Genomic DNA, 16,669 nt, shown 5'->3' on the forward strand with positions numbered 1-16,669 from the left:
TTAATTTGCCCCCAGTGACTTCGTATTCTCTGTTCTGTTTTGGGAAGGTACATCAAGTGTTGCAAGAGCCTGGAGTGGCACCTTTGATGAACTTCTTAGCAAACAGATTGGTCAGTTTCTGAGGACATACTTCAGAATGAATTACACCGGCCTTGCAGAATATCCCGATTTTTTTGCTGTGTGCCTTATATTACTTCTAGCAGGTAAGAAAACCAGTTATGAGTCTCCGCAGAATGAGCCACACTATTTATCTCAGGAAAATAGCTTACTTCTGAATTTGGGGCCTGAGTTCCCAAGATGAGATAAGTATATTTACACATTTATGTTACGGTTAGACATCTGTGGGGTTTATCACTGGCTGGAATCACATTTTAACCTAAGTCTAAATTGTGTGCAATGGTAAAAATAGCACTTCTGAGTAAATGGCACCTGGTACACACTAAATAATAGGATGAGGACATTGATTTTTTAAATCGTTAATTGCAGGTTTGCAGGAATAGCGGTGGTTTCAGTAAGGAATAATGTGTAATTTCTTGGCATTATTTCATCTTGCTAGATACAACTAGGGATATTTGCAATTTCTAGAAGAATTTCTGTTTTTCTGACATGCCTTCATCTATATAATGTAGGCCTTTGGTTGTAAAGGAAGCAAGTTCAAATCACCTGTCATTTTGTAATGTCGACATTATATAGGCAAGCATACTTAGTACTTAGTACTAGGATTTTCCAGTTTTTGTCAGTATTGTAGCATAGTGGTTTTAGGAGGCACAGGAATTCTAATAACCAGATTTCAATCCTGCTGTGCCACTCACTCTGCTTTAGAACATAGAACAATTTATATAATCTTTCCCTCGCTCGTACATAAAATGAGGGCATCAGTGTCTGCCTCCTACAGCCTTCTCGTTTGGTTCCTAGTAAGCACTCACGTGGTGGCTGATTTTATTTCATAGGCATAGCTAATCCCTGCTGTGTCTCCTTATATTTGTTTTAACTATTTGAACATTTTCTTTTTTTTTTTTCTTCTTTTTTTTTTTGAGATGGAGTCTGACTCTGTCGCCCAGGCTGGAGTACAGTGGTACTGCAACCTCCGTCTCCCGGGTGTAAGCGATTCTTCTGCCTCAGCCTCCTGAGTAGCTGGGACTACAGGTGCCCGCCACCGCGCCTGGCTGATTTTTGTATTTTTAGTAGAGATGGGGTTTCACTATGTTGGCCAGGCTGGTCTCAAACTCCTGACCTCAAGTGATCCCCCCGCCTCAGCCTCCCAAAGTGCTGGGATTACAGGCGTGAGCCACCATGCCTGGCCACGTTTTCTCTTTTGAGTCTCTTTCTTACCTGCAGTCCTGCTTATGCCCATCAAGGATTGCCCTAAGAGTAAAAACCATGTCTGTTCCTACTTCTTCCTTGCTTTACCCTGGGCAGTCTGCCTCATGCTTTCTTGTCCGACCTTATCTCTGTTTTCTCCCTTGTTAGAAGAGTGAGACAGAAATATCTTTCTCTTTTGAAATGTTTACTCGAAAATTATATAATTTTAAAAATAGCTTTACCCTTTAAAAAGTGAGTCATTAATCAAATGTTTTATATACGGATAGGGATAAGAACATGAACAAAGTGCGTAGATCTAAAATGTTTTGCATTTTGAGTCTAATGTCAAGAGAAGTTGCACCAATTGTTTTTCAACAAAGAATTGATTTTTGTTTTGGTTTCTAAGCAGTCTAGCTTAGAAATAGAAACCAGTCTAGCGTTAAATTATTTACATCATATTTTATTTAGGGATCATTTTAATGAACTTAAAATATTCAACTTTAATCTCTAAATGACGAAGAGCATGTAGCTGTGACACAATTAGAACATAGTTTAATTCCACAGCAAGACTCAGGTCTTGGCTCATTTGTCCTGTGTTCATTCACCATCATATCTTTCCTTTAATTATAGGTGAAGCTTATGTTTTAACTTCTTTCTTAGATATCTCTGAAGATCAAAACCTCCTATGTAAATCCGTATTCATATCGTAACACCAAATGTCTTTTTACATGAAGCTGTTGTTTTACTAAAGATACGCGGGAAGTGTATGCTCTGCTTAGATGAGATATTCATTGGTGTCTAATCTTCCGGTGGGAGATGAGACCTCAGAGTAGACAGTGCATATATGCTGTTGGGAAACTTACCTGAAATATAAACGTGGCTTTTTTTATTCTCTGAGGTATATAGCAGTGGTTCCTAACCTAACTTACAATTACAGAGTCAGGAATTGTGTTGACCATACAGCTTTCCTTTATATGGTTAATATATGATTCTAGGAATTACACAGGTAGAAGAACAAAATTCAAGTTCTTTCATCTCTGCTTGGAAAAATTTGCTTTTTTGATGGTGGGTGGTATAGATATGGGGAAGAAACAACTAAATCTGTGGCATCATCTTTTCACAGCAATCATTTGCTCAATGGTAAAAGATAAACTTTCTTAGGCCCATAATTCAAATCTTATACCAGATGGGTTAAAGATATACATATGATAAATATAATTAGAAAAATACTGGAAGGAAACAAAGTAGGTGTTTTGGGTTAATGTTTAAGAGATTTTTTTTCAAGGTAGAAACTAAAAAGGGAAAATTTATTTTTTAGTCTGATAACTTTTCTACATGTACATAATCTGTTGTACATGGCATTTAGAGAGCTTATGGCATTAATATATAAATAAATTTTATAAATCAATGTATTAGTCCATTTTCATACTGCTATGAAGAAATACCCAAGACTTGGTAATTTATGAAGAAAAAGAGGTTTAATGGACTCACAGTTCCACATGGTTGGGGAGGCCTCACAGTCATGGTGGAAGGTGACGGAGTAGCGAAAGAACGTCTCACAGGGTGTCAGGCAAGAGAGCATGTGCAGGGGAACTGCCCTTTATAAAACCATCAGATCTCATGAGGTGTATTCAGTATCATCAGAACACCACAGAAAACCTGCCCCCATGATTCAGTTACCTCCCACTGAGTCCCTCCCATGATACATGGGGATTATGGGAGTTACAATTCAACATGAGATTTGGGTGGGGACACAGCCAAATCATATAATCAATATGAATAGAATATCCTAATAGAAAAAATAGATACTTTAAATTGAGCCAAACTTTCCAGAGAATATTTTGATAATAGGAACCAACAGTCCATATCTTTGATGCAGTATTACTTTGCAGAAAATTATTGTAAAGAAGTAAATGGAAAGTGTAGAAAGATATTTATAAAAGAATTATTATGTCAGTGCTATTTATAATTGTAACAAACAAAGAGTGATCCAATTGTCTATAAATAAGGGATGAATTAAAGTGTAGTACCTCAATATAGTCGAAGATTATGCAGCTGTTAAAAATGAGATTATATATTTACTGGCACAAAAGAGTGTGTGTGTGTGTGTGTGTGTGTGTGTTTACAAAATTTGGGAGGGAAAAGCACAGTTGATCTTTTTATATTTTTTTCTGTGTCTTCAAAGTACTTGAATAGAAATTGATCACTTTTGCAATCAGAATATACAACTATTAAAATGAGAATAGGTTTAACAAAGTACTTTTTTGGCACAATTGAAGTATTATCTTTGTTTATGTATTTTGTGTGCATGGCAGACAAATGTTTTAGCGTTTACTTTTAAAAAGTTCGCAACTGGGCCGGGCATTGTGGCTTAAGTGCCTGTAATTCCAGCACTTTGGGAGGCTGAGGCAGGCAGATCACTTGAGGTCTGGAGTTCTAGACTAGCCTGGCCAGCATGGCGAAACCCCAACCCTACAAAAAATACAAAAATTAGCCAGACATGGTGGCACACACCTGTAGTCCCAGCTACTCAGGTGGCTGAGGTGAGAGAATTGTTTGAGCACAGGTGGCAGAGGTTGCAGTGAGCCGAGATCATACCACTGCACTTCTGCCAGGGAAACAGAGCGAGACTCTGTCTCAAAAAAAGAAAAAATAGTTTGCAACCATTTACCTTGAAATTAGATGTTACTTTACCTATCATTGGCAAAGATGGCCAAAGTTACTAGATTTATGTTTCTTAGAAAGTGTGGTGTCTTCTATGAGCATGACCTGCCTCCGAAATTGAGTTGGTTGCATTCAGAAGACATTTCAGAATTAGGTAATTAACTAATGAGTAAGAACTAGCAGTAGAGGTAGATAGATGGAAATTAAAGACATGAATGCTGGTGAAATAATATCCTAAAGTCGTGTATTTGCCTCAAAATGCTATTGCCTTTCCTAAAGCTAAATAAAAATTGAAATGCCCTTTTTCCATAGGTCTTTTGTCTTTTGGAGTAAAAGAGTCTGCTTGGGTGAATAAAGTCTTCACAGCTGTTAATATTCTCGTCCTTCTGTTTGTGATGGTTGCTGGGTTTGTGAAAGGAAATGTGGCAAACTGGAAGATTAGTGAAGAGTTTCTCAAAAATATATCAGCAAGTGCCAGGTAAAATATTTGAGGTTTTTTTTTTTCTCCTTCTTGTTTAAGAAAATATTTTAAGTGGGTGTATTAGTTCATTTTTACTCTGCTAATAAAGACATACCCAAGACTGGGTAATTTATAAGGAAAAAGAGATTTCATGGACTCACAGTTCCACATGGCTGGGGAAGCCTCACAATCGTGGCGGAAGGTGAAAGGCATGTCTCACATGGCGGCAGACAAGAGGAGAGAACTTGTGCAGGGAAACTTTCCCTTATAAAACCATCAGCTCTTGTGAGACCCACTCACCATCACAAGAACAGCACGGGAAAGACCTGCCCCCATGATTCAACCACCTCTCACTGGGTCCCTGCCACAACACATGGGAACTGTGGGAGCCACAATCCAAGATGAGATTGGGTGGGGACACAGCCAAACCATACCAGAAGGCATATGTGGGTTTTCTTCTAGAGCAATGGTTCTCAAATTTCTTGCTTCTGAGACCCTTCTGAGAGACTGTTCCATTCCAAGACCCCTCTTCCCAGATTCCCTTCAAACTTAAAGGTATAGGTATGCTCCTTTTGGAGCAACTGTGTGAACCCATGCAGCTGCTGGTTCCCAGCCTCAAGCTCTGCTCCGGGTTTAGGGAAAGAGCAAGGGAAGATCCTAATCATTGGAAAAACTTGATCTTTTCCCCCCAGCAGTTTGCCACCACTAAATAACAATGAGTATTTTTGAGTCCTGCATCCTTTAGTTCTTCCTTCAGGACCACCATTCAGTTGTATTGTATTCTCTTAATGCTTCAGTAATCTTCAGACCTTGTTTTTTGGAGAATGTTGTTAGTTGCACAAGCAGACATAAGATTACACAAATATCTATTGCATGGAATGGGGTACACCTGTATGTTTTTCTTGACAGAGGTTGTTTAGTCATTCCAATAAGGGAAAAAATTGGTATCCTATAAACTTACGTAGTTTTTAACATATAATAAAATATTCAATTTCATTATTATCAATCAAGACTAGGAAGTTTTGTTTCATGTTTTTAAATGTCTTCTTAGAGAATGTTAGAGACATATACTCTGCCTTACTCGATGCTTTATGAATTGAAGAATGAATTCTCCTAAGAATAAGCATCCATGAGAAGAAGAGGTTTCTGGTCTTTGTCCCAGAGCATGGCTCATATGTGGAATCTCTGCTCTCAAAATCCTCCCTGGCTGTGGGTTCAGCTGGAGCAGGTCTGGGGCTTCTACATGTGCTATCAATCAGCCTGTAATTGGGTGTCAGTGACACAGGAGGGTCACTGTTAGTGGCACCACCACATTCTGTAGCACAGGGTGAGAGAGTAAGGTTTTAGTTTTATGTATATCATCTTCAAAGAGCTAATAAACACAACCACCTTCCAAGCATATAGTCTGAGACAAGCCACCAGAAGGAGAGTTTTCTGTCAAAGTGACTTTCCAATGTGTTTGTTCTCTTTCTTAGAGAGCCACCTTCTGAAAACGGAACAAGTATCTATGGGGCTGGTGGCTTTATGCCTTATGGCTTTACGGGAACGTTGGCTGGTGCTGCAACTTGCTTTTATGCCTTTGTGGGATTTGACTGCATTGCAACAACTGGTAAGAGCAGTGTCTTGGCTCAGTGTAGAAGGAGTGTTCCTTGTTGTGCACGAGTACCCGTGTGTGGTAGCAGAGGGTCCAGGAAAGAGAGAGGGATTTCGGGTAAGAAGGGCACTAGTTCCAGGCCCAGCTGTGACACGTGCTGCCGATGATAAAAAGAAAGAATGCAACTCTCTGCCCTTGGTTTCCAGTTGGTAAGTTTGGGAGAGCAATTCCTACTCTTCAAATAGTAGGAAGATTACCTAAAATAATGCATATGAAAAATACTTTGCAAGCTGTTGATTAGTTTATAAATGTGAGTCATTATTACCATCCCTAACCTTCAGTCCAGAAGTGCTGTCACGTGGGCCATACATGATGATCATGTTCTTAAATGGTCTCTTTGTTAGTGGGAGAAAAAATATTGTGTCAATTCTTTCTATGTTATCTTATACAACATCATAATCATGCCAGAGTCACTCTCTAAATGCCTCCTCTATTTTTATGTCATGGTATGGCCATACAATTGACCACATTTTGAGTATTCAATCTCATTAGTGTACAAAGTATACTGTTTTTTAAATTGAAATTAGAACTTTGTACAAATAGGTGAAATAACTTCATCTGAAGACTTGATACTTAAGGGCCTACCGAATGGCACAGGAGTCATTTAATCTCTGTAGATGAATCATTTTCCAAATGGATTAAGACTGCTATTCTATCGCTGAACACTTAGTAGTGCTGCTATGTTATGGGTTTTGGTTGGTTGGTTGGTTTTTTTCTTTCCTGGGGATAGGAAACTGACCGGCATGACTTCTCCTCTTCTCCCTCTGGGAATCGGATTTTTACGTAATAAGAAAGTACCTTCAAGAATAGAGGAAATTTCATGTAAAACAGATGGATCAGCTGGGCACAGTGGCTCACGCCTGTAATCCCAATCTTTGGGACATTGAGGAGGGTGGATCACTTGAGGCCAGGAATTAGAGACTAGACTGGCCAACATGGTGCAAACCATCTCTACTAAAATACAAAAATTAGCCAGGTGTGGTGGTGCACACCTGTGGTCCCAGCTACTCGGGAGGCTGAGGCAGGAGAACTGCTTGAACCTGGGAGGCGCGAGGTTGCAGTAAGTCAAGATCACGCCACTGCACTCCAGCCTGGGCAACAGAGTAAGACTCTGTCTCAAAAATAAGTAAAATAAAATGAAATAAAATAGATGGACCAAGATAAGAAAAGGGACAAAAGCAGAGGAGAATTACCCTGGAGAAGAGGAAGAATTTCGCACAATTTAATTTCTTTACCTGTTGATGTTTTATTAAGCATACACATCTTTTGTTTATATTTCCTTAGGTGAAGAAGTTCGGAATCCCCAGAAAGCTATTCCCATTGGAATTGTGACGTCTTTGCTTGTTTGCTTTATGGCCTATTTTGGGGTCTCTGCAGCTTTAACACTTATGATGCCGTACTACCTCCTTGATGAAAAAAGCCCCCTTCCTGTAGCGTTTGAATATGTGGGATGGGGTCCTGCCAAATATGTCGTCGCAGCTGGTTCTCTCTGCGCCTTGTCAACAAGGTACATTGCATCGCCTCTGGGGCACGGGCTGTTTGGGACTCTACAAAGTAGTCAGTGTCTAAAAATTTGCTTTTGTCTATTTAAAAAGTATCCTAATAGAAACAAAATATTATGCAACTTTGTATTTATTGATTAGCTTGCTCAGAATTTCCATATAAAAATCTTAAAGGATAAACTCCCCTGCTGTTAGTTGAGTCAGTTTTTTAAGATAGTGATGGTCCAGGCTTCAGTAGAAATACATATGGCATTGATACACACAGACACACAGACACACACACAAATATATCTGTGGCACGTAGTCATGTATATAGGCATTATGAAACTTCAGGATTCTTGTCCTAAAATGTTTCTCTATTGGCTTTGGTGATTCTTGTAGTTCTTCAGACGTCTGAGAATGTATGTACAGACCTTGCATTTGCCACACTCTGTTGAAGTAATACTGAGCCTGTGTGAGTGGACACTTATGCTCTGTCTTTTAAAAATATAATGTGCTTTTTATTGTGAAACATGGAGACTTTTTCTTCTTAGCACCAATCAGAGTGAAGTTGGTCTAGAAATAGAAATTATCATTCTTAAATAAATGGTGGAAATTCATATAAATATGTGAAGGGAAAAGGGTCATTGAATCCCCAAGTTTTCAGATTTTCAGTAGCTGCTTGTTTGAATACTTTAGAACTCATTTCCCAGGTTTCCTCAGCTACCCTTATTTCAATTAACATATGATTATGAGTCAGATATTTCGTTCTAGTTTTTTATCATGCCACACGGTATAAGAGTCTTGCAAAGAGCAAATTAATCTTTTTGCCAGATTAGTAATTTTTTAACTGAAAATAAGGTTCTGAAAGTCTGAAACTAGAAAAAGAAGTCTTTTAGTGTAATTCACCAGCCTAGCTTTATTTTTCCCCTTCAAACTCTCTTTTATTTTCTAGTTAAGACAATATTGAATAGCAATTAGACACTCTTGGTTTCTCAGCCATCTGCTAGTGTTGAGGTTTATTTATTTATTTGAGACAGGGTCTTGCTCTGTCAAGCAGGCTGAAGTGCGGAGCATGATCATAGTTCACTGAGGCTCGAACTCCTGGGTTCAAGTGATCTCCCCAGCTCAGCCTCCTGAGTAGCTAGGATACAGGCACGTAACACCATACCTGGTTAATTTTTTATTTTCTATAGAGAGGAGGTCTCGCTAAGTTCCCCAGGCTGGTCTTGAACTCCTGGGCTCAAGCTATCCTCCCACCTCAGCCTCCCAAAGTGTTGGGATTACAGGCACGAGCCACCACACCCGGCCTTGAGGTTTATTTTGAATAGCTTCAAGTAATTTCAAAAGTCTGAACTGTGAAGATACCATGCCACCATGGCCTTAGAAGGGATGGACAAAGATTCATCTATGGCCAAGCTCAACAGAGCCTTATTAAAGATAAAGAAGGGTCAGGCACAGTGGTTCACTCTTGTAGTCCCAGCACTTTGGGACACCGAGGCGGGAGGATCACTTACGGCAAAGAGTTCAAGACCAGCCTGGGCAACATAGCAAGGCTCGGTCTCCACAAAAAATTCAAGAAATTAGCTGAGCATGGTGGCATGCGCCTTTAGTCTCAGTCCCAGTTACTTGAGAGACTGAGGTGGGAGGATCACTTGAGCCCAGGAGTTTGAGGGCACAGTGAGCTATGATCGTACTACTGCACTCCAGCCTGGGTGACAGAGTGAGTCCCTGTCGCAAATAAAATAAATAAATAAGAAGGATTATTAAATAAAATACTTTTCTTGTTTTCTCTTACATGGTTATTTTTCACAACTAAGTAATGTGTGAAATGGTGCAGCTAGTAAACAAAAGTACTTCCGAACATCTCAAGCAAAAACTGTCTTACTAAACTTCAGCTGCTAACTTTTCATTGTGGCCACCTCTGTATACTACATTTACGTAAATTGATCTTCTTTTTCTTTTTCTACCTTGATTATCTTATGATGCTGGGGATTATTACTAACTTGATCCAAGATCAGGGTGTATAAGAAAAAATACTGGTGCAATAAATGCCAAAAATATATCATTATTGAATAAAGGTTGCAACTATTGCTTATGAAATAAAATTACTTAGTCTTTTCTTTAATTACATATCAAATTAGTAATTTCATTTTCCAAGTTGTTGCTGCTAAAAATGTCTTAATAATATTGGTTTGGTTAAGTCTTAATTATTTAGTTTTAATTTGGTAATAATTGTGGGTACACACAAATTACTTGCAATATTGTTTTTAGTCTGATGATTTTGTTGCGTACTTATCTGTAACAGAATAATGAATAGCACAATGGTAAATATTAGCAAATTTTTTAAATGCCCTATCATAGTGCATTTAAAAAATAATGACATAATTATTAATATAAATAATATGACTTCATAATTACAACTGTCATGCTGAATATTATACAATTATTTTATTTCCGTTCGGGGATGTAATCTTGCATGAATGTTTGCCATACTGCATGTGTTTGCTTTTTATTCAGTCTTCTTGGATCCATTTTCCCAATGCCTCGTGTAATCTATGCTATGGCGGAGGATGGGTTGCTTTTCAAATGTCTAGCTCAAATCAATTCCAAAACGAAGACACCAATAATTGCTACTTTATCATCGGGTGCAGTGGCAGGTGAGAGAGAGTTGACTTTTCTTAAGAAACGGGGGATCTTTTTCATCAAGGACTCTGCATTAAAAATACAAAGCTAGGTGGTTTTCTTTTTTGATTTACAAGAAGTTCAGTCACTTTTTTGTGAATGTTTCCTATTTTGAATTTTTTGGTTCTGCATTTTCGTGTGTCCAGTCTTTACCTGTCTATACCTGTCTAGAATAATCCTTAAAATAACTCATGTGTGGATTTTGAATTTTTCTGTTCTAGTCTTCTGGGCTCTATGTTTCCTTTACCCCGAATTCTGTTTGCCATGGCCCGGGATGGCTTACTGTTTAGATTTCTTGCCAGAGTGAGTAAGAGGCAGTCACCAGTTGCTGCCACGTTGACTGCAGGGGTCATTTCTGGTAAGCTTTACAAACTTAGGTTTCTTGAGCATTAGACTGGAACATTTAATTCGCATGCATGGACTTATAAAGAGGGTCTGCATGCTGTGCATGTAAGTTAAAAAAAACAAAATCACTGATAAAAATTAGTATACAAGCATTGGGATTAACATGTGAAAATTGTGGTGGCGGTGGTATAATGAAGTTCATTCTTAATTGACCCTTTGGGATTTTTTTTTACTGTTTTGTTATTTTAATCTTTTGGGCTCTAACAAATGTACAAAGGGTTATAATAGCTCTTCACTAAATATTATGAATTGCTTTTCTGATGAACTAGCACACAAAATTATATTATTGATACATAAACTTTTGATTAAGGAATTCTTGCTTAATTTTTGAAATATTAATTTTAAAATAATGATTCAATTTTTTGGTCTAGGATATACATCGAATATTGCTAAGGGACTATAGGATTTTTTTAAATGCTAATTAAGCTTTACTCATTGTTAATAAGAAATATTCAAGATGATTTATGCTTGGCCCTTGTGATCGCCATCCTCAGTATGGTGGGCATCCTTGCTTCCAGGGCCATCGCAGCCATCTAACAGTTATGAACATACATATCCTCTCCAACTCCATCAGGAATCTATTTTTCCTTTCAACAGTTTTGGTACTTAAATTATGTTCAGAAAATCCAGATTGCTAGTCTTTTGGTGCATCTTAATATCCATGTAAAATACCTTTGGCCAGATCCTTATCTCATGCAGAAAATTTCAGTGAGATTCTAGATCCAGACAATGGCCTTAAAGGTACTGTTACAGGAAGCAAAAGAAAGACTTTAGCAAGCTTTATACATAAAATAATGAACAATCTTGGCACTATAAATTCAAACCAAAATGACAATTTCGTTGAGGCTCTGAATTGTTAGGAAATTAGCTTAGAAAAAGCTAGTGCTTCATTCTGTGTAAAATGGAATTTTTTTCAGGGTCAGAATGTATTTGTTTAAACACTTTCACTTTGTAAACATTTTCTTATAAATCTGGCCCTTTCTTAAACTATGTTAGAAGGTCAAGTCACTTATTTTCTCAGGCTTAGATTTCTGCCCCCCTAAAATGAAGGTTTGCCCAGATGATGTGAAGCCCATTTTATTTTTAAAAAAACACATGATATTAAAGGTAGTTTATAAATATTTTTTGACAAAGAGTCATACGTTTTATTTAACTCATAAAAAATTTTCTCTTTCCGGTAAAATACTTGCCAGTAATGATCCAGAATTTTTAAAAGCTTATCTTTCTCTATTCAGGAAGAATTTAATTTGGTGGCATGTTAAGATATTAAAATTAATAATTAAAAGAGGATAATTATAATAGACCACTTTTTAAAATGCTCTAAAATATTTTTGTGATTTTGTATTCCCATACCTTACTTTGCTTGTTCTTAACTTGGATCAGAGCGCTTGTGTGGACAACTTATCATTTTCTTCTCTCTTGGCTACCTTATTTGGCTCTCTGTGATTTTTAAGCATACCAAAATTGTAATAATCTGACGTATATGAGCAATGAAGAATTTTTTTTTTGAGATAGGGTGTCACTCTGTCACCCAGGCTGGAGTGTAGTGGCACGATCTTGGCTCGTTGCAACCTCCACCTCCCGAGTTCAAGCAATTCTCCTGCCTCAGCCTCCTGAGTAGCTCTGATTACAGTCACGTGCCACCACGCCCAGCTGATTTTTGTATTTTTAGTAGAGATGGGGTTTCACCATGTTGGCCAAGCTGGTCTCAACCTCCTGACCTCAGGTGATCTGCCCGGCCCCGCCTCCCAAACTGCAGGGATTACAGGTGTGAACCTCTGTGCCCGGCAAAGAATTTTCAAAGTGAGGCATGCAGTGTGTTAAACACTGTGATCTTGTAGAAGGAACATGGGGCTGTTGGATGAGGGGAACTCTGCCCCTGACGGGTAGTCGTGGCCTTGCTAAGTTAGCCTGTCTCTAAGATGGGGACAATTCTGTTAGAAAAACCACTCACAGTTGCTGAGGGGTCAAAAATTGTCAAATCCAGCCATTTTATATGCCTAAACATAAATGATTTCCCATCTCATAGGATCATTGACTCAAAGGTAAAATGGGATCACAGAGATTTAAATGTTGTAGAGGGATCTGAAACATCATATAAATGGAATGTGATGTTGTCTACTTACTATGACACGGAAAACTATATGCTGAATTCAAGTTAATATTGTCACTATTTTGATGTTTCAGTGGGGAAAACAGTTGCTTAGTGGAAGTTAAGCTATTTAACTGTTTAAAGTATGTTTTGTCTCTTAGTATTTTGGGATTTGGTATGCAGGACCAGAAATTGATCTCTCAGATCTAGTAAGTCTACCTGGAATGCATGGCTTTAATCGTAGTAGAATTTAGCGTGTTTCAGAAACATAATTTAATTGAAAGTTATTTTACTTTATTTTATCAGAATTACTAAAATAATTCTGAGTCAGGCCGGGCACTGTGACTCACACCTGTAATCCCAGCATCTTGGGAGGCCGAGGCCAGTGGATCACTTGAGGCCAGTTCGAGACCAGCCTGACCAACATGGTGAAACCCTGCCTCTACGAAAAATACAAAAATTAGCCAGGTGTGGTGGCGCACGCCTGTAGTCCCAGCTACTCGGCAGGCTGAGATATGACAATCGCTTGGACCAGGGAGGTGGAGATTGCAGTAAGCCGAGATCGCACCACTGCACTCCACCCTGGGTGACAAAGTGAGCCCTGTCTCAAAAAAGAAAAAAAGAATTGAGTTGTCTATGATATAACTCAGTGCATATGGAAACTAAAGTGGTTATATAATATCTATAATGAAAGCACCTTCTGTTTGAATGGTTTTTTGTGGTTTTAAAAAAGGAGCTAGCCAGTATTTCCTAGCAGTGTTTTTCTTCTGAAATATCAAAGACAGTGTTCTGTCATGTAATGTTTTCACTCTTTGTCAGGCCAAATATTTTTTATGTAATCCAAGTAGAATGTGTCTTGGATAGTTGCCAGAGAGCTGAGGGTTTTTGAAGTCCTATCAGCAGTTTATATGACCTAAAGAACATCTTATTAACTGTGAGAGATATATTTTCTACAGTCTGGTTGACTTATCCTTGGTACTAAAACGAAGTGGCAGTCAGATGTCCCTGACTTGAACGTTAGTAACTGTATGGAATTTCCTCCTGGGCCGTTTACTTCACCGTTCTTTTCTTCTCCCACTAGCTTTGATGGCCTTTCTGTTTGACCTGAAGGCGCTTGTGGACATGATGTCCATTGGCACACTCATGGCCTACTCTCTGGTGGCAGCCTGTGTTCTCATCCTCAGGTGAGTCACCTGGTGGTTCTACAGGGTGTACCATACACGAGGGACTCTGGGAGTGAGAAAATGAGCCCTCACTCTCCTGGCTTCCAGGGAGCCAGCAGTCTCACCAAGGTGAGAGGTCACATCTAACAAAATAGCAATGAAAAGTGGAAGAAGCGTATCTGGTCTTTAGCAAAGAATCAAATGCAAGTTGACCATGAGTGATAGGTTGGCCTGATCTACATGAAAGGCAATTTCTCATAATGTCTAACGACACTTAAAAATACTATGCTTTTTGTTCCATTGATTCAGTTGTAAAAATTTTTGTGCTAAAGATTTAATCAGAGGCGCACACAGATATACGTAAAGGATGTTTCTGGAAAAGGTAATTTACAATAGTGAAAAAATGAAACTAACCTGAATATCACTAGAGGAATGGTTAAATAAATGAGGCTACATTTATTCACTGAACTCTTCTACAGCAAATAAAATGGTATTAATTTTATGGAGAAATATATCCATTTCAGGATATAAAACTATAGTATATATAGTGTCTGAACTTACTTAAATAATAAATTTTCATGAAGAAATCATATATGCCGATATAGACATTATATGCCTGGATGAAATTGTACCAAAGTGCTAACAGTGATTAACACTGGCTGATGGTATTATGGCTGGTTTTGAATTTCTCCTGTATATTTCATGTATTTTTTCTCAGCCTATTTCTTTATATGGAGGGAAAATATTATTTTCAAAGATAAGTAAAGGCTGCCCAGAAGGAGAAGAGGCCGCACTGAAAAGCCTGGGGCAGACACTAGGAGGAGAAGCAGGCTTGTATTAGTCCATTCTCATGCTGCTAATAAAGACATACCCAGGACTGGGTAATTTATAAAGGAAAGAAGTTTAATTGACTCACAGTTCCACAGGGCTGGAGAGGCCTCTGGAAACTTAAAATCATGGTGGAGGGGGAAGCAAACATGTCCTTCTTCACATGATGGCAGGAAGGAGAAGTGCTAAGCAAAAGGGGGAAAAGCCCCTTAAGGGCGTGGTGGTGGGCACCTGTTGTCCTAGCTACTCAGGAGGCTGAGGCAGGAGAATCACTTGAACCCAGGAGGCAGAGGTTGCAGTGAGCTGAGATCACGCCACTGCACTCCAGCCTGGGCAACAAGAGCAAAACTCCATCTCAAAAAAAAACATAAGAAAACAAAAGAAGAAAAACCATCAGATCTCATGAGAACTCACTTGCTGTCATGAGAACAGCATGAGGGTAACCACTCCATGATGAAATTAGCTCCCACTGGGTCCCTCCCACGGCACGTGGGGATTATGGGAACTACAATTCAAGGTAAGATTTGTGTAGGGACACAGCCAAACCATATCACGGCTGATGTCTTGATATAAGCCATACAGGAGGAGGATAAAATAATAAAGGAAAATGGCATGCAGTGGGTGTAGAGGTGGCAGGATGGTCAGATGAGTTTGTCTGGGTTTAGCTAGAAGAATCGGTAGGGAAGGATGAGGCCAGAAAGACAGATTGTGATGAGGCCTTTGAATGCCAAACTGGTGACTGCATTATTTTATAGCTGAAATTTACCCAGAGTTTCTGTGCTGTTTTCATGAACCGCATTTCCTGTGGACATAGGTAATTTCAGAGTAATCATTCTTTTTTCATGATTGCCTTACTTTACAATTTCACTTTCTTGTGCCATCTAATATATGACTCTGATTCGGTGACTACTGAGGGAAATTGGGGTATTTTGCTGCAGATGTTTTATCGAAAAGGTTTGTGGCCTGGCTCAGCATGCTCTGGGACTGGAGTCATAAGTGTTGATTTACTCTACACACTACCACTCTGTATGTTGTCTTACTTAAGGTTTTAGGTGCTGGTTTCACTTGGGCCAAATGTCTATTTGAGAATAAAGACATAGATGTTTGTTTGGAAATAGGTACCAGCCTGGCTTATCTTACGACCAGCCCAAATGTTCTCCCGAGAAAGATGGTCTGGGATCGTCTCCCAGGGTAACCTCGAAGAGTGAGTCCCAGGTCACCATGCTGCAGAGACAGGGCTTCAGTGTGCGGACCGTCTTCTGCCCCTCCCTTCTGCCGACACAGCAGTCAGCTTCTCTTGTGAGCTTTCTGGTAGGATTCCTGGGTAAGTCTTCTTCTCTGCTTACATTGTACAGACCCAGAAGATGTGTGTGAGTAGAGCTGGCATGATGTGAAAGAGAAAAGAGGGCCTAACATTGCCCTAGAATATATTAGCAACCACCCTGAAATTTTCACCTAAAGCATCACCAGTGGTTGAGATCATCTTTATATTACCTGTATAAATTCATTGTATCTTGATAATTGAACAAAAGAGGAAGGAATACTTCAAGATGAGAGTGACAGAAATACAAACTGGCACATTCATTAGAGGTTAGGATGCCCTCTGGGTGAAAGCATCAGGCCACATACCCCTGCCAGTAACCTAACTGGAACCCTATGGAATTGTCCAATAATATAGAAAATCCTTGTTTGTTTACCCACAGTTACGTAATCATTCATATTTTCAGTGATATTTATTGAACATTGCCTGTGTGTCAGGCACTCCACTGGGCACCTGGGATGCCAAGAGAGACGGTCCGTACTCTCACTGGGCTTTACAGGACAGGATAATTGGTGGCAAGCAGGGAAGCACAGGCTTCTCAGAGCAAATAGGAGGTGCCCCTAGAGCAGACTTGATGGTCAGAGATGGGGTGGTGATGTCATTCTCCAAAACAA

The 16,669-nt window shown here is 39.1% G+C and overlaps 1 protein-coding gene across 3 annotated transcripts in view; it reads left to right on the plus strand.

The window, feature by feature from the left end:
* The window catches only part of SLC7A2 (solute carrier family 7 member 2), a 73,222-nt gene that overhangs the window by 47,194 nt on the left and 9,359 nt on the right, over window positions 1–16,669 (plus strand). For 2 of the 3 annotated variants that reach the window (XM_031013925.3, XM_004046697.5), the window contains 7 exons: window positions 48–203; window positions 4,279–4,444; window positions 5,902–6,035; window positions 7,365–7,587; window positions 10,082–10,221; window positions 13,825–13,927; window positions 15,853–16,058. In XM_031013925.3, coding sequence (XP_030869785.3) covers window positions 48–203; window positions 4,279–4,444; window positions 5,902–6,035; window positions 7,365–7,587; window positions 10,082–10,221; window positions 13,825–13,927; window positions 15,853–16,058 — 1,128 coding nt within the window. Of the gene's footprint in view, window positions 1–47; window positions 204–4,278; window positions 4,445–5,901; window positions 6,036–7,364; window positions 7,588–10,081; window positions 10,222–10,467; window positions 10,605–13,824; window positions 13,928–15,852; window positions 16,059–16,669 lie in introns of all 3 variants that reach the window. The other variant, XM_019032725.4, reaches the window with a different exon arrangement.

The sequence above is a fragment of the Gorilla gorilla genome, chromosome 7, assembly GCF_029281585.2.
Source record: "Gorilla gorilla gorilla isolate KB3781 chromosome 7, NHGRI_mGorGor1-v2.1_pri, whole genome shotgun sequence".
Lineage (NCBI taxonomy): Eukaryota > Metazoa > Chordata > Mammalia > Primates > Hominidae > Gorilla > Gorilla gorilla.